The 19,490-nt window shown below is 36.6% G+C and overlaps 1 protein-coding gene across 1 annotated transcript in view; it reads right to left on the reverse strand.

Annotated features, from left to right (window-relative positions):
* The window catches only part of LOC145671580 (mitochondrial ribosome-associated GTPase 2), a 91,276-nt gene that overhangs the window by 2,527 nt on the left and 69,259 nt on the right, over positions 1 to 19,490 (reverse strand). The window contains exons 4-7 of the mRNA XM_081740785.1: positions 16,066 to 16,182; positions 13,579 to 13,800; positions 9,331 to 9,469; positions 912 to 1,144 (exon numbers count right to left, since the gene is read on the reverse strand). Of these exons, the coding sequence (XP_081596911.1) occupies positions 912 to 1,144; positions 9,331 to 9,469; positions 13,579 to 13,800; positions 16,066 to 16,182 (711 nt within the window). The remainder of the gene's footprint in view (positions 1 to 911; positions 1,145 to 9,330; positions 9,470 to 13,578; positions 13,801 to 16,065; positions 16,183 to 19,490) is intronic.

Genomic DNA, 19,490 nt, shown 5'->3' on the forward strand with positions numbered 1-19,490 from the left:
GCAATAATAATCTGTTATATGCATATACCTTATCCATTTAACACTAATGTACATCTCCAAACGTTGTCACCCTACATACACACAATATCAGCAAATAATTTTATTCAATGTTAACTGTTTCAAATTTATCACATCGTTGTATTGAAGACCTCATAAATTTCCTCCTCTTCTTTGAGGTTAACCTTCGTACTGCCCCTATTTCACATCCACTGATTCATTAGTGGAATCCACGGATGACAATTTCTAAACACTTTTACCCGACCCAATATAATCGTTTTCAGAATCGTCCCCAAATTTTCGGCGAGCTACATCTACGGATGGTGTGCAAAGATTCTGAAATCGCAATACGATCGCGAATGCTGAGGTTACACAGATCTCGTCAGATTATACTGGAGACAGGTCATTCCAGATGTTCGTTGAATTGTACCATCAGTTGTGTCTCTTTGACAGTCCTTCTTTCCAATATTCGGCGATTTTTCTCATCCAGGCTTGGTGTCCACTCCGATTATTTCTTACCACGAGTTCTGCATGCAGTTATCAGTTTGGACACTGTTGGTCTCAATACACCTAACACATTAGTAGTTTTGGATACAGTTGCACCAACTAACCGCAAGACAAGACAATCGGATACATTTCCCACTTTGCATCATCAATATCTGACCAATTGCACACACAAATCCGTACGATAGAGCCTCATGTACTATTTTTATCAACTAACAGCGCACTAACACAAGTTCAGTGTCACAAACTGACAAGGATTAGAGTACATGGGTGAATGTATTAGTTTGATAATTTGTAAAAGCAAGCTCAGCCATACTTGACAAGACATCACAACAATGCGCTATCCTATAACTATATAACCACACTACTTTTTTGTTTCTTTTAAACAAAGTATGTTATACGTTGCCTACCTGAGCCGCCTCTAAGTCCATTTTGTTTGCCACTATTGCTCGCGGTCTAGACATTAAATCCTCACTGAATTGATGTAGCTCATATTCCAAGCAATCCACCTGCTCCCACGGATGTTCTCGAGCCATGTCCACTACATAAAGAAGCCCTAGGCATCGTTCAGCATGTCGGAGGAAAGCGATTCCCAGTCCTTTGTTTTTATGTGAATCCGGGATCAATCCAGGGAGATCAGCAACTGTGAACGAAAGAGCATTTTAAATTTCAAACAGCATTTACAACACGCGTAAAGAAGTACATACGTATATCACCATTAGGAACGGCAAACAACAATAGGAATAATCTGCTGGTTAACATTATATTTTGCTACATATACAGTACACAAATAAGTAACAACTTCCTCCAGTCAAAATAAAAACTGTCAATTATTACTGGCAAGAAACGGCATACTTTTCAGCGTCACAAAGTTCTTTTTATTTATTTATTTCATCGGAAACTACGCATGCGTTTTACACTTACGCATATCAGCTCACGAAGATATATCAATTGCTTTCGTCCTTGGGCATTTTCTTTTAAGGTCAAACGCTAATACTAATGTAAAATTTATGTAGTATCAGGTACAAGGGAAGAATAGCTGAAAAATCTCCCTTCTAATAAAGAAGGGGTAAAAATGTAGGTGTATTGTTATCTATATATATAAGAAATGAAAGTCACTATGTGTGTGACTTAATAACTCTTGAACCACCCCGACAAATCTCGATCAAATTTTCAACATAGATGATGTTCGGGCCTGGGATGGCTTTTACAATTTCAATTTGACGGTGCAACTTAGGGGAAGAGGAAGCAGGGATATATATATACCGTCAAATGGGGTGAATAGAAACACATTTTTGGCTAAATGAGAATATAAGTCTGGTAATGTTAAAGATTTCGCGTATCAAATTATTCCAAAAGAAAGGTCTTAATATGCTAATGAATTTCAGTAAACGTCATATTAATTTATCAACTCCACTTTTCTTCACCTTGATTTTTCTTAATGTTTCTATTCACCCCTACCCATGGGGTGAATAGAAACAATTACTTTATTTTCATTGTTGTTTCTTTTATACTATTGGAATGGTAAAAAAGAAACAGCGTATTTGTTGAAACGAACTATTTATTTGATACCTGCAAGATATTAGTTCAATAAGACCAGTATTACATAAGTTACAAACTTATAAAACAATACAATGCACAATATAGGTATAAACGACCATATAGTTTTGATGATATTTGAATAAGATTTAAACCACTGAAATCATCAGGGAAACTTATCAGTTGAGTTGATTTTGAGGTTTACGTCCCGTTCAGCAGCGAGGCTATATGAGACGTGGACCTACTGTTTAACGTAGAATCAGAACTACATGAGCTCCCGCCGGGAATCGAACCCGGGTCTCCCACGCTAAAGGCGCGTACGCTAACCGCTTAGCCACGAAGGGGCCCGAAAGTTATCATATACTTAAAGCGTGCTGACGAACTCCTAATAAAACCCAACAGTTTCGTTCTGAAAATTTCATTGTTTATGTGCTCTCTTATAAAACACTCCCACATATGCATCATGTTCCCATTTTCGCACTTGGGTGCTGAATAGTCTCATCGAGTTTTAGCTTCTCATTTTACCACAGCAAAATCACCAGCTTTAGAAAACCATCATCTAGTTCGTGATCGTCTGGAATGTTGTCTTCTGGAGTGTTGTCTTTCTCCTCTTCCGACAATACAAAGGTAGGTTGAGTTTCGTTGTGATTTGATGAAAATGTATCATTTTCAGAAAACAAACCAAAACTCTTACCAGAAACATCTATTCGTACTCTCTACTTCCCTTATTTAATTTTTTCATCTTCTCTCATGCTCCTGAGAAGATCCATAAGGGAATGGTTTACAGTCTGAGATGACTTTTGCTGTTCTGTTTCTTCTCGTTCATTGTCTTTTCTTGGCAACATCCTCAGTATTAGGTCTCGACAAAGGGGAAAAATTCCACACTTTTCAAATCCAGCCCTGATATTTTCCTCCTTCAGTTTCACACTTTTTTTTTTCCCAGAAGACTTGGAAATTTGTTCTTAGAGATGGTTGATACATTCCTATCAGGTCCTTTTTTCTGCTCCTCAAGAATTTTCCACTCCTTGAGGAATTTCAAGAATTTCCCAAGAAGTGTTTCTATTCACCCCACTAATTAAAAATCATAACAATAACCCAGTAAAGTTAAATTCTGATTAAAAATAATTTACAAAAGGAAAACTTTTACTATGAACGTCAGTAAATGAAACAACAAACTACAAAATAGGCATATGTTCAAATGCAACAAATATGAAAATGTCATACTTACCAAGAAAGTTTGAGGTTCGCTAAAATACCGTGTAAGATTTCAGTAACACATTAATGCTACTGCCGTCTACCTCAGTGTTCCCAACTCAGTAAAACATTTTGTCTCTGCCCTGGACACTTTAGCCGTATAAGACTATGTTAAGAAATTTCAGTTTTCTTGATTAATTTATCGTCCAGATAAATCCAAAACTAATCTGGGAGTTTTGTTTCTATTCACCCCCATGTTTCTATTCACCCCATTTGACGGTATATATATATATATATATATATACAGGGTGGGCATTTTAATCAATCCACGGAAATATCTGAAAAATGATAAAACATAGAAGAAATTTTTGAAGTACACGTTATATGTTGCTAAGGGGGAAAACCAATTCCGCCAAAAGTACCCCTCCCCGCCCCCCGTAAATGAGGTTAACGGGGGGTAACTTTGAAATGTCAAATGGGAACATGGGTCGAGTAATACCTCGTTCGAAAGGTCTTGGAAAACTAAGTAACGCTGTAGCAAAAGATATTTCATATTGTGCACCAGTTTCAAAATGGCCACCATGATATGGTTCTGAAACTCCAGTACCCGTAGTACGAAAACCATGGAAAGTAAATGAATGGAACAAAATTGAAATACGTAAATATCATAGGGCATATCGAATGGTGTGGTCCCTGTGATCCAAGCGGCCTCCCTGAAGGGGTCTTGGGGGCTAACTTCAAAATTTCAATGTCCGACCGGTCAACGGTTCGGGCGTACGCTTGACCTACCCAATGCTGTTTGGAAGGCAGACTTCATGGATAGAGAATCGGTGCACAGAGTTAGTGCGGATGGCCATATTTACATTTTGATTAACTATTAGCACTCATGTCATACTGTGAGCTTGAGGGACGAAACGGTGTGTACGTATATCCCCGAAATGCTTTCTGAATAACCCACACGCATTGAATAAAAGTTTCTGTGGCGACGGAGATTAGCAAATTCACACGTTTGTAAGTTCCAGCAACTGCATTATTCGACAACTTCTTTCGTATAACGTTCCTTCTGTTTTCGCATCAAATCATACTCAGCCATACAGATATGCGTTACCATTCAAATAAAATTTCACCTTTTTTAGTCACTACAGCGTCATCCTTACAAACAAAGGTTTAACCACTGCATACCTATTTGTAAGGTAGCCTTAGTTTGCGAATTAAAGTAGAGTTCTCATTTGAACTTGCACAGTTACTTTCCACCCCACTCACATACAGAGCGCAGGGAGAGATTATTTTGCAAGACTTGGATTTCTCTATATATATTATGGCAATTTTACTCTAATATTTTTAATATCTGTTGTATTATTCTCGAGCCTTGGAACGCCTCCGTGATTTTCCTATTTAATTTTTGTTATTTTCATTTATGTCTAACCGTATTCATACTATGGGCACTAGACGTTTTCTTAGACACACTCACCATGTCTTGGCGATCATTTTGAAAACGGTGTCTCATGTCGAAAATATTCTTACAGAAGCTGTTTGATATTAATTTGTCTATGTAACGTGATGTTACTCGCTTTAAGTTGCTATTTGAAATTTTCAAGTTGGCCCCGGATACCTTTCAGTTGGCCCTTGGAGTCACCCCGACAACACCTCTCGATGTGCCTTACGTCAGTTAGCTACTCCAGTTTTTCTTCTGTTGATTTATCTCCAATCGCTATCATACTACGGATACTAAACCTTTTCTCTGACACGGATACTATGTTTCCGCGGCCTTTTGAGAACACTGCCATTTCACCTCAATCGTTTTTTCCTGCAAGATGTTTGATTTTGCAAGACTTATCGAGCGAGGTACCACTCGACTCATGTTACTATTTGAAATTTTGAAGTTAGCCTCCAAGACCCCTTCAGGGAGGCTACTGGGATCACAAGGACCACACCATTCGATATGCCCTATGATATTTACGTATTTCAATTTTGCTCCATTCATTTACCTTCCATGGTTTTCATACTACGGGTACTGGAGTTTCCGAACCATATCATGGCGGCCATGTTGAAACTGGTGCACAATATGAAACATCTTTTGGTACAGCGTTACATAGTTTTCCAAGACCTTTCGAACGAGGTATTACTCGACCCATGTTCCCATTTGACATTTCAAAGTTACCCCCCGTTACCCCATTAACGGGGGTGGGGAGGGATACTTTTGGCGGAATTGGTTTTCTCCCTTAGCAATATATAACGTGTACTTCAAAAATTTCTTCTATGTTTTATCATTTTTCAAATATTTCCGTGGATTGATTAAAATGGCCCACCCTGTATGTATATATAAATGAACAAAAATGACTGATATTAGTGTCAAATTCATTGTTTTCGGGGTCACTGAGACGAACAGTGACACTTCCGATGCTGTTTAAAGCCAAATTCAGCCCCCATTACTACTACTAAGGGGAAATAGTAACATTTAAAAATAATTGAAAATGACCGATATTAGTGTCGAATTCACAGTTTTGGGGGTTTCTAAGTTGATTGGTGACAGTTTTGGTGCCCTTTATGTCCAAAATAAAACGTATTCTTCCCGTGCAAAGAATGGGCATTCTGCTAGTATATAATAAAGTGATTCTTGTAATATGTTTATCTGAAATACGGAGAATGTAATGTAATTTAATCTCAACCCTTATTGCATATTGGAGGCTCAGTGGTAGAGCGCTCACTTCTGATGCGAGGGGTCTCTGGTTAGATCTCCGGACATGAGTTTGTGGTGCACAACATCGTATCCGTGGTTTTTCTCAGGGTTCTCCCGTTTTATCCTCACATTCACACCCCACCCTCCCGGTAAAGCTAAACGTAAAAACCCATTATTTCATAATCATTCACTTTCATTAATCATTCTTCTCCTTTATCCTAAAAGCATAGCTGTCTGTCGTAAAACTAGAATTTTCATTTTCTTATTGCAGGCCAATTAAATTATAGTACAATGGAGTTCAGTCAATTGCCGAAGAGCTTCATGATCAAGTATCTTTCTTATTAAGGGCTTAACAGCAAATGATGAACTGCGTTGAAGTGTGAATGAATGATGTTCTTCATACAGTATTATCAAGGAGTACGTTGTTGAGTTTAAAAGAGGAAGAACATCGACAGTAGATGGGATGTGGGCGCTGCGCTTACGCACAACTCCAGAAAATGTCAATGCTGTGTAAGATTTGATACTTGAAAAAAATGAAATTAAATCTTTTAGTTTTACGTCCCACGGTTATGCCGGTTAGGCTAAAGGAGACGGTGATGATTAGAGATGAGTGAAATGGTGGAATGAAGAAAGTGGGAGGAAACGGGAGAACCACGAGAAAACCCACCACAAAGTCCACACGGCGCGAGCTGGGATCGAACCAGGGACCCCAAGCACGGAGGTGAACGCTCTACCACTCAGCCACCGCGCCCCCACTTGGTACTTGAATATAGACGAATTAGCCTGAAGGGGATTGCAGATATATTGCCATTCACCGGGAGGTGGATAAACTTTGTAAGAGTATGGTGAATGGGGTCGTGTTTGAAATGAGGGCTGGCCATCGACACACAGCGTAAAAGACAGTAACTTCATTCACTTATGTTATGGGTCTAGATAAATGACAACGTTGCATTTTCATTTAACATTGGGTGCATAAAGAGTGTACAGCCTACACGGCTCGTCCGATTTAAAAAATTCTTTCACTTTAGATTGAAAAAAATCATATTTGCAGACGGTTTCCCCTCTTACATTTTGTTGTAACTCTGATAATAACAAAGTTACCCTATGTCAGAGAACTTTTGAGACACACTATATATATATATAGTGGCGGATCCAAGGGGGGCTATAGGGGCTATAGCCCCCCCCTTGACGCTCAGGTTTCACTGGATAAAATGGGCTTCAATCCTGCTTTACACTGGATAAAACGGAAAACCATGGTTTAGCCTCTCCCTTGATCATATCCTGTATCCGCCACTGTATATATATATATATATATATATATATATATATATATATATATATATATATATATATATATATATATATATATATATATATATATATATATATATATATCATAGATTGGGAATGAGAATCATGTTCGCGAAGTAAGCCTCAGAAGAGATGAACGGCGGTAAGAATTAACGTCAAGTACATGCACGATATATTTTATTTCCCTTTCAGAGATTCTTCATATTTTTTGCTCATGGAGTGACAGTAGATGAAATCTGGATTCACTATTATGACCCAGAAACGAAAATTACAACCGACGCAATATCGTCATCAGGTTTTACCCAGACACAAGAAATTCCAACGATAGAAATCCACCTGTAAAGTTACCGCATTGGTCTTCTGAGATTGAGGTGGTGTCCTCTTCACTGATTATATGAGTAAGGTTTTACAATGAGCGATGATTATTACTGCTACCTTCTGGATATGCTGCACACAGCCATCATGAAGACATCTAGACAGAGTTGCGGGTGAACTTACGAAGGGGATTGTGTCCCTGCAAGATAACGTTCCCAGTCATACGAATCAACGAACAATACAGAAATTGGAGCAATTAGGCTAAGAAGTGGTTCATAGTCCAGTTTATTCTCCTTCATACCAACAATCTATTATTAAACTCAAAACTTGAATAACAAATCATTCCAAAATTTTTTTAAATAAATTTAAAAACACGCATCTTTAGGTCGATGATGCAATAGTTAATGCTGTGGACAAATAGTTTGAAGAGAAAGATAATTTGGGAATTAAATATTGAGAATCGTTGCAAGAAGTGCTTTGACCTTCCCGAAGAATATGTAATAACACTGTATTGTCACTGACCGATCTGTATTCCTTTCCTGTCAACTCGAAAACTTTCACCCCTTCTCATAGCAATATCAGAAAGTTGATTTGATTAACTGATTAAAAATACCAATCAAATCAAATATTCTGAGAATGAGAGATGAAGGGTAAAAAGTTTTGGGCCTAACATGGAAAGACAAAGGATACAATGATCGACAAGTAGGCAATGCGTTAATCGACATGATGGACGCGTTGTAATCCACTGCAATAAGAAAGAAGTGGACACGTTTTAATACTTGGATGCAGTTATCACAAATACGATTGGAAAAACGGCAACTTCTGATGTTCCAAAATGGTAAAGACATTATTCGATGCTGATATTTCAGAATCTACTCGGATTCGCTCCGCAAGTTATCCAATAATGGACGAATACTTTATACATCAAGAATGCAGAGAAACCACTAATTATAGGTATTCATCTTCTCAGAAATGAAAATTGTTAATTAAATAATTACAGTTTTCTTAAATTGTATAATAATGTTCTGAATATTCTTTTAAATTTACTTTAAAGAAACGAAAATGCAATATTAAGATTAACGTCCCACATTTCTGTCCTCACGCTAAGATAATGGATAATAAACGTAAGTGAATGATTACGGAAGAATGGGAGGGAACGTGAAAACGCCGAGAACAGTATAGACAGGACATTGTCCACCACGTAACTCAGTGACTCAGTGGCCTAAAATCAAACCAGTCATCCCCGCACCAGAGGTGAGTGCTCTAGACTGAACCACTGAACCCCTCTTCTTAAATAAAAAGAAACAATCGATGTATGTGAGACACTAAAAAAAAAATCACTGGCCTATGAAAAATCTGCACGGAGGAATGGGATGGAATTCCTATGTCTGTGCTCTAACGTAGTTTGTTGAAGTGAAAATTGCGATGTCGAGCGATAGTCTATAATCCTGATGCTTTAATAGAACACAACCGATGACGGCAGCACGGTTTTTCAAAGGTAAATACACTTTGCAAATCGCGAAGATATATCCTATCAACCTTTTGTAGGAGACAACTCCAAGCTACGAAGTGCAACAAATTCTACGGGAATCCAAATTAAAAGTGAATAACACTCACTCTGGGATGATTTCATTTATTCATTCTCATTAAGAACATATTTCTGTATACAACAAGTAAAGCAATATTCCTGAAGTAGGAGAAACCTTACTGTACATTTATCCTTACAGTACAAACATTTACTGAATAATAAAGTTATAAACCAAAAACCAGTAAATATCACAATCACGTACCTGCAATTTGTTCATAATCAGTATATTGCACCATTCCAAGATGCGGTTTTAGCGTTGTGAATGGATAAGGCGCGACCTTGGGTCGAGCTCTTGAAATAGCTCTTAATAGAGTACTTTTTCCAGCATTTGGAACTCCAATCTGAAGAAGAGAGTGAAAATACACAAGCAGTTACGTAGCTAGTTCAATACTTACTAATAGAGTGAATGGATACATATTAATAATAAAATTAGCACAAACTATTTTGTATTTCTGAGGAAAATAACATCAAATATTTCGGAAACCTTATCGAGTTTCTATTATTAAGAACCGTATAGGCTTAAAGGTCTTCACTTCCTTAAAGTGTTGTCTTCAATGAAAAATTTAAATTATTAAAAAAAAGAAAAGTATCTTATTTTTAACCTGGTAACTTCTTTACAAAGCTCACTTTATTATTTTTTTGGGGGGGAAAGAACTACCCGAGTACACAATCCCTCTTTTCTTTTATGAATTAAGCTTAATGTACTTAATGTAAGTGTACTTCACACTAAAAAGATTATAGCTATTGCAATTTTTATCATGTGCACGCAAACAGAAGTATTTAGTCTAGTTTTTCACATTTTCTTTTGTCTCCTACCTCAGTTTATTCTTCACAGTTCACTATTTGAACTTCTGATGTCATAATTCATTTAAAGAGTTGTTCTGTGATAAAAGGATTCATTACTATTAGGATTAGGAATTATATTTCTGGGCTTTTGACATCTATGACCACTTTAGCCCGTCACGTGAGGGATGACGTCCCTCATGGATCACACTATCCAAAGAATTGAGGAAAGAAAGAAGTGGCCTGGGACCATTACCTTAGGTACCATTCTGACATATGCCTGATGTTAATGAAGAAAACACAGGAAAAATATCACTCAGAATGGCTGACCTGAAAAGCTTTTACACTTCTTCTACTCGCACCAAAGAATAATGGGATTCATACCAACAACCCAAACTATTTCACTTGACGTTAGAGATTTTACTAAGTACTGTATAAATAAGTAGCAAAGTTTAAGTACTATTCCTTCAGTTTCGCAATATTTTGGAAATTATGAAAAACAAAGTGTGTAATGAATTGAAGAAAGTAATTGCTTAAAAAAAAAAAAAAAAAAAAAAAAAAGTAGTCATCTTATTAGATAAATTACACTAGTTAACAAAGGTTTTGTTATATAAAAGGAAATACCTGTTCTTACAGGAACTTTTTGCGCTGAATTCGAATATGCACTCGGTTTTTCTCCATCACGTACGATTTTCCCGTAACAGAGGGATTTTCGGGAAAATCCCTCAAAAATTTCCCTTTTCGTTTATTTTACACCCCAGTATCTTGTCCCCTTGCATATACTAACACAGAAATTATACCTAAGTATACTTTGATTCATATTTAACAAACCCTCCAAGTTTCCTAATAATCGCTTTATTCTTTCTAGAGAAATAAATATGTTTGTATGTATACTGTGTGTACTGTTTATTGCACCTTATAGTAATGCTTTCAGATCTCTTAAGTTGAGGTAAAACGTTTTGCTTTATTACCACAAACACATATATAAAATATAATACAATATAATTTACAAGTGTGACAATTTACAATAAACAATAATACAAGTGTACCAAAAGGTCATGAAAAGACAATCAAAACTATCACAATATATGAAACTTCCATTGGGTTACAAAAACGTACACTACTTCCTTCTTTTGTAAGAAATGTTGCATTCTCTAACAAGACCCCAACAATAGTCCCCCATCATTGAAGGATCCCATCGTCCCTGGTACCTTTTCTCCATTGCCATTATATCTTGGTGGAATCTTTCCCCCTGTTCGTCGCTGAGAGCACCTAGGTTAGCAGGAAAGAAGCTGAGGTGGGAGTGCAAAAAATGGATTTTTAAAGATATCCTACAACCCAACTCTTTGTATTTCTGTATCATGTCCTGTACGATTTCTGTGTAACTCTCAGCTTTGTTATTGCCCAGAAAGTTGCGCACAACACACTTAAATGCTGTCCAGGCAGCTAGCTCAGCACTGTTTAACTTGCTGTCAAAGCTATCATCAAGCATTAATTTCCTATTTTGGGGACCAATTAGGAAATTAGTCCCGCTGAAATCTTAGCATCACTCAGGTTAGGGAACTTATCTCGCAAATACTTGAATCCTTCACCAGATGTGTCCATGGCTTTGACAAAGTTTTTCATAAGTCCTAACTTGATATGAAGTGGCGGTAGTAATATCTTATTAGGATCTACCAAAGGAGCGTATTTGACGTTGCATTCTCCAGGTACGTAATTCACTCTAGGTTCCCATTCCTTCACTTCATAATGTTTGTCATCAGCTCGGCTATCCCATAAACATAAAAAACATTGGTACTTCGTGTAACCGCACTGCAGTCCTAATAAAATACCAACTACCTTGAGATCACAACATATTTGCCAACAATGGTCCTTGTAATTTATAAGATTTAGCAAAGTTGGCATGGTGTCATAGGATTCCTTAATCTTCACTGAGTGCGCAAGTGGTATAGAAGGTTTTTTTATTTCCATTATGTAAAAGGACAGCTTTAAGGCTGACCTTTGACGCGTCGATAAATAACCTCCATTCTTCTGGAACGTAAGGAATTCCTAGCTCCGCCATCAACCCATTTATATCCGTACATACGCACACATTATCTTGCATTGAGAAATAGCTTGAAAATTGAACATGCCTTTTCCTGTACACTGATATGTTCGTTTCTGCATCCAATAAGTTCCACTGCTGGAGCCTTGATCCCAGAAGTTCCGCCTCTTGTTTTGTCAGGTGCAAATCACGGACTAGGTCATTAAGTTCACATTGCCGGATGAAATGTGGCTCGCGAACACAGTCAGGGATGAACGTTGGATCCTTGGATGTACATGTTGATGTCGATGGTTCATCAAGGTCATGATCATCATCAGAGTCTTTTGGCCATATCTCTTTCCAGTTGGTAGGGGGCTCGGGAAGTGGAAGTTCTTTTGCATTCTGTTATATTTGATAACAAATATTGATAACCATTTCATGAACAAAACGAAAAAACTTGGAGAATTGTATATATATGTATTTATGATATACATATACTGTACGTTAAAAAAAAATTTACGTTGGAAGTACATTCTATTTTTATACACGTTTCTAATTTACAGAGAACATTACAAGTGTGTTGTTGACTCTTGTAAATATTCATTTTTATGTCTGTGTTTGTAGTAATAAAGCAAATCATTTTTACCCCAACTCAGGAGATCAGAAAGCATTACTATCAGGTGCAATAAACAGTGCACACAGTATACATACAAATATATTTATTTCTCTAGAAAGAACAAAGGGATTTTTACGAAACTTTTAGGGTTTATTCAATATAAATCAAGGTATACTTAGGTATAATTTCTATGTTACTATATGTAAGGGGACAGGAGCTAGGGGAATAAAATATCTGAAAAAGGGAAATTTTTGAGGGAATTTCCCGAAAATCCCTCTGTTACGGGAAAACTGTACGTGATGGAGAGAAACCGAGTGCATATTCGAATTCAGCGCAAAAAGTTCCTTTAAGATCAGGTGATTTTTCTCATGTAACAAACAAAAAGTTTAAATTTGTTAACTAGTGTTATTCAGACTAGCAGCGCCAAGTGTGGCCATTGATGGAACTATCATTCGAACTGTAAGAAGGGAAAATGGCTACCGCCACTTTTGGACTACTCATCGAACCGGCAATATCTTTTCTTCGTGGGTAAATTAAATCATTGTAAATGAAAATAAAATGTATTTAGACTTTGAGAGAAGTCATTCGTATTGTGGTTAACTACATTCATATACCTAACTCTATCATCGACATCACTCCAAGAACTTTAGATAAACCAATATTTAGAATCACGAAAGTACGGAAATGATTTTCATCTGACAGACACTTTGTGAATTTTGTTCTTCAAGTTAAATTAAGCCTGAGCGTGGAGAAAAATGGAGACAATTAGATGGGTCGAATAGAAAACGAATGAGGTGTTAGAAATAGTAGGGGAGAAGAGAACAATTTTAGATTTATTTAAAAAAAGGACTACTTAACGTGGGATCCGAATCACATGAGTTCCCGCCCGGGTCTCCCACGACATGAAGACGAAGAGGTTAGCTGACCGTGGTGCATAGAAGCGTCTCAGTTGTGACAAGTGAACTGCCAATAATAGCGGAATACCTATGATGATGAGCTAAATTACGTATTAATGATATTTATTTTACCAAACCAAGATGAGCCATACTACGGACTTCTATAAAGTATCGTCTATCTTCCCCGTCGGCCCCGTACTCAGCAACTTTTGGTGCTTGCTCTTGATCTGTTGCAAAGAAATGGTTTCCTCTGCCACCAGCGCCACCTCGTGCAGCTATAAACATCATTCCCTCCACACTTAAATCTGCTACCACTTTTTCATCTTCTGTTTTTATAATGGTGCCCACTGGAACCTGAATATCCAAGCAAAAGAAGAAAAATAAGTGAAATTGTCTATTTTGTATGTGTACATTTACTCTTAACTTATTTTCACGGTAAAAATATGAAGATCTATAAAAATCAACATTACATTTAAAAATAACTCGGTTCGAAATATTCTTCACTGTTTTTTATCACAATACTTTAAGAATTTTAAACATAGTAGTGTTAATAAAATATAAAATTTACACCAGGAATATTATTTCCTAATTGATTAATCCATTTAGTGCAGTACAATCACACTACAAATAATGACAAACTTCACACATGTTTTAAAAGTCCTCCACTCTAATCTACTGATAAAAGAATTACAAATGTAGCGGCTTTTAATAATAATAATGATCGCTATAAGCAATGGAGAAATATCATTGAACTGTGTTATTTTACGTACTCGAATAAAAATATACCTTTTGAAATGAAAACCTATACAAGTTGATTCCACAACTTCATGTTATGATTGACAAAACTGCTAACGGTTTCAATTTTAAAAGAATTTTTTTTTTTTTTTTCGTGTTTCGGGGTTGTTCCAGAATGAAAAATCCCATCAACGTGTCACAAGTGTAGCAGCGCAGCTGAAAACGTTACACTGAGAAAGAGGTGAGAAAAGCATTGAAACAGTATAATGTACTGAAATACGTAAATTAGTTTATATATATATATATATATATATATATCAAATATGCATCCTATATCATCCATCAATAAATTTGCGTATTGTTTTATCAATTCACAATAAAAGTGTGAAATGAAAAGCTAAGATTTTTTTATATATATCAAACGCAGTATTGTGAAGATATATGTATTTTGACACATGAGAAAATATTTTATTTTGAACTATGGGACATTTTATTTTAAAAATCATCACAGTGAAAAGGATAATCATTCATTTAATGTTAAATTACTTTTCGACTTTTTTTTCTAACTTCATTTGCCTTTCCTACTAGGAAGTCTTATTGCTGTCTGTTATTTCGTTCTTACACTTGTAATTTCTCAATTAATAAAAACAACAGATTGCTTCCCCGTCCGCATTCCTACCATCACCTTACCTTGGTTAATCTACGAGCACGCACTTTTTCATCAAGACGGAAAATATAGTTAATGACCGAGGATATGAACCCGGAAGGGACGCTAAATAAAAACGATTGAGAGACTTTCGGAGGGGGCAGTCGAGATGGAATTAGAAGCGAGTTAAGATGTAGACCCCGAGATTCATTTTGAAGTTTACGACAAATTTAGCCTTGCTCTGTCCTAAAGAGCACATTTGTATCAGCTTACGTTACATAGCTGTTAACGACGATGAATTGTTTACTAAAGAGTAGTTTCGACTATGACTGAACTTACGATCTTCGTAAAGTTGGCTTTCCTGTCCGGGTTTCGCTAACTCTTAATCTTCGACTACTTGGACGACCAGCCAGCCAGACAGAGAGATGTACGGACGTCAGCCCACTGGAAGAATCGTCAAGAAGGCAACATCCAAATCTACAAGTAAGTGCAAGTAGGTTAACCTGTCCTAAAAGTTGCTCCCTTCTCACCCCTTTCAACCCCATCGACATCACAATCTGTTACCTTTCACATACGTTTGATTTTATTTAAATGCAACCCAGGTCAGATCCCATGCTTTACGTTCTGTCAAGCTCAATGTATACAAAATCCTGGGCGCAACTTGTTGGTTCTGACATCCCCAATTACGTTATTTATAAGCGCACTATCTGAGCTCTCAGACCGACAAGGGGCGAATGCACAGTATTATTCGGGCAGCTGAGAGTTGATTACTGTGTGCTGATGCATTTGAAATCTTTGAGTTTTACGTACTACGGTTATGCCGGTTAAGCTAAAGGAGACGGTGATGATGAGTAATGAATGAAATGGTGGAATGAAGAAAGTGGGAGGAAACGGGAGAACCCCGAGGAAACCCACGCATATGGTGTTTGTCCATCACAAAATCCACTTGGCGGGGTCTGGGATCGAACCCGGGACCCCAAGCAACAGAGGTGAACGCTCTATCACCGAGCCACCGCGGCCCTCTGCTGATGCATTTGAATAAACCATGGAATGTATTGTCTGAGGAAAAGATAAACATGGAAGTGCTATTTAGCAAGACTTCCAAACTTTAGACAGTGATAGATATTTCGTTTAATATAAAGGCAGAAGGTTAGTAGATAAGAGTTTCGCAGCCGTACCATGAACAGAAATTGCTACGATTATGTCTCTTTGTCCAAACGTAAAAAACGCTTATTTACCTGAACTACTGTATGACTTGCATTTCGCCCATGGCAATCTTTATTGTAACCTTGTTCTCCAGCATCACCTTGAAGGATAGGTGTCAGATGTTCCAATCCTCTCACATTTGTGCTGGCCTAGAATAAACGAGAAATATTTCAGTTTTGCTTAAGAATACATATATATTTATTTTAAACGTAAAAATTTAATTTAGTACGATGACAGGGACAAAAAGTAATTAGAATTTTTCCACGTAAATTAAATGTGTCAGATTTTGGATAACTATTTCTATTTCACATTAGAGTTTCTTTCCCATCTTCGACCGGATTTAACCGAGATTATTTTATATCACAACGAAAACTTTTTTTTTTCTTAGCACTACGTGATTCAGATGTTTACTCATTAGTCGAGTCTAGGAACACATTATTTTAAGGCATATTTTAAGTCATTTTTGGATAAACATATTTCAATGAAAAATGTTCTTGTATGACTTATATATGGAGAACTAGCCAAACCCAAACTATCACTTAACTCAGTATGATGTCCTTATTCCGTAAAAATTACGGAAACTCGATTTAGGGGCCGTTCAAAAATTTTGTGGCCTCTGATCCAAAAATTATTGGCCAAGATCACAATCTTTTGATGCATTTTTTTGGATCATTCCTAAAGTTCTTGGTCAAGATCGCAATCTTTTGATCCATTTTTCTGGATCATTCCTAAAATTCTTGTTAGCATGAATGTAATGACCAGATAAAGACACATGATATATTCTTAAAATAGGCTTTTCAAGGATATTTACCATCAATATCTGTAATTTTTCCGCTGTTCGGGCTTGGACTTCAATGTGTCAAATGCCCTCAGTAAACAAACTGCTTTGTAACTGATCTTCAGCACTATAACGTCCAAAACATTCAGATCTATTCATGTGACTAGGATATGGGGACGCCCTGCTTTGCGTATGTATGTGTGTGTGGAACGTGATAATCAAATATAGCCACAATGTCAGGGGAATTATTGTCAGCGGATAAAATAGCTTCTTTCCAACCCTGTGCTGCACAGAAGCAAAACTATTCTATATTACAACGAAAACTTAATACATTAAAAAATTTCCTACACTATGCTCAAAATCCACAATTTTCGATTCATTCGTCGTTCTATTCTGTTACATGAGTGAAAACAAATACACTCAATAATAATAATAATAATAATAATAATAATAATATTTGTTTTCAGTTAAGCGTAGTGTAACAATTTTTTTAAATATAAATTACAAGTCAAGCTACAGGGACACAACTCCCATTAATGCCTGGTACTTTTTTCATTATAATGTGAAAAAGAAATTGCAAATTGAAGGTATAACGAAGAAGAAAAATACACGTACTTACTATTCTGTCAAAAATGCAGACTCTTCACCCAATGGTTCGACAGTTTACTCTGCCTTTATCAAGAGAAATTAGGTAGATTTTATAGATTAGAATACAAGTAAATTTAGGACTATGTAGAATCAACTTTTGTATATTTGGCTCTTTGTTTTTATATAATTCTCGACTCACTTGTATTCAATTCTACAAAAATCTTACGATAATTTCTCTTGATAATGAGGGGGCACTCGGTCTAAAAGTGTAGCAGCTTTTTCCGGCCAGCCATATCCGGAAAACCTCATTCACACCAGGCAAATGCCAGGGTAGTACCTAACATATACGTCCCAGGCCGTTTCTTTCCTTTCCTTTCCCCGGATAGTGTGCTCGCCGAGGAACATGACGGGCTAACATGGCCATAGATGCCGAGAGCTCAGAAATCTATATCCTAAACTTCTTGATAATGACATACCAAATTGTCGAAATATTGGTCGAAGTCTCCACTGATTGATTGAGCTTTACATTCTTAAGGTTATTTATTTATTAACTACTTCCAGATGCCACTATTAAGCCATTTTACACTAGACCAATTAATAATAATGAGAAAGAATTTTGGAAGCAAGTTAATCAAGGTCTACATTTAAATGTACTATCTCAATGTATTTGATTGGCGTGACTTAGGAAAATCACTACAAAAACTTGTCAGGAAAATCTGGTGCGAGATTTGAACTGAAACGCGACAACCCTAACGTTGATCTACATTTATTGTAAATAGATTTACAGTCGAATTTATGAAAAAAATAAATAAATAAATAAATAAAAAAATAAAATAAAATACCAGTATACCGAACTTTTGGAAACGAAATTAACTTATTTTAGTTAAACTTTCTTATTTTAAAATAAATCAATTCTCAAGAAGTCACTTGTTATATCGACTGCAAAACCTACATTACTTCAATATGAGTTTACAGACAAAAAAAGCTTAATATTTATTAGATGAGAGCAAATTAGGACTTATATACGTACATTAATATGAGGCGCACACAGTATTTTCACGAGATATTTCTGCAATTTTTTAGCATATCAAATTTTGACCTTGTATGAAATCGGAGTCAACTGGAGAGAGCAACGACTCATCCCGAAGCCTCTACATAGGACAATGAGTCAAGTTACGCTTGAATGAAGGAAAAACCAATAGTGTGGAGATTGGAAGAAGAGTCAGACAAGAATATAGTATGTCGCCCCAATTATTAAACATTTATAGTGAATGTTTAATGAAGGAAGCATTAATGGAAATTGGGGATTTTAAGATTGGAGAGTATTTCATTAACAAGATCAGGTATGCTAATCATCTCCTGTAATCCTCTTCCGATTCTACCTATTATAACCGTATCATAGCTGGAACCGAAAGAGGATTACAGGAGATGATTGACAAAACAACTGACACTGGGAAACAATACAAAATGGAAATCAACATCGAAAAGTTCAAAGTCATGAGAATATCCGTGGAAACTCGCCCTTACGGGTCATAGTAGAACAAAGAGAACTTGAAGAGGTCAAGTATCTAGGAAGTACTTTAACCGAGAGACGCTTACTGCACCAAAGAGATCAGATCAAGAATTGCTATAGCTAAAAAAGCATTCAACAAGAAAAGATCACTCTTAACTAGCAGGCTCAATATTGGACTTGGGAAGAAGCTGGTCAAGTGCTATATATGGAGCATTGGACTGTATGGTTCGGAGTGTTGGACATTACGGAAGTTAGAGAAGAAATATTTAGAGAGCTTCAAATGTGGTGTTGGAGGAAAATGGAAAAGACAAAATGGACAGAGAGAGCAACAAACGAAGATATTTTAAAACGGATAGGAGAAAAGAGGACAATTCTAGCCAGCATCCTTCGTAGGAAAGTAAGTTGGATTGGAAACATTTTGTGAAGAAATTGTCTTCTTCATACCGTCATAGAGGGAAAGATGGAAGGAAAGCGAGGAGTGGGAAGAAGAACACAATTGATCGATGATTTGGAAAATAGAAGAAAATATTGGGAATTAAAAGACGAAGCCAAGCTCGAGAAACGTGGAAGAAACATTT

The sequence above is a fragment of the Thermobia domestica genome, chromosome 2, assembly GCF_964235325.1.
Source record: "Thermobia domestica chromosome 2, izTheDome1.hap1.1, whole genome shotgun sequence".
In the NCBI taxonomy this organism is placed as follows: Eukaryota; Metazoa; Arthropoda; class Insecta; order Zygentoma; family Lepismatidae; genus Thermobia; species Thermobia domestica.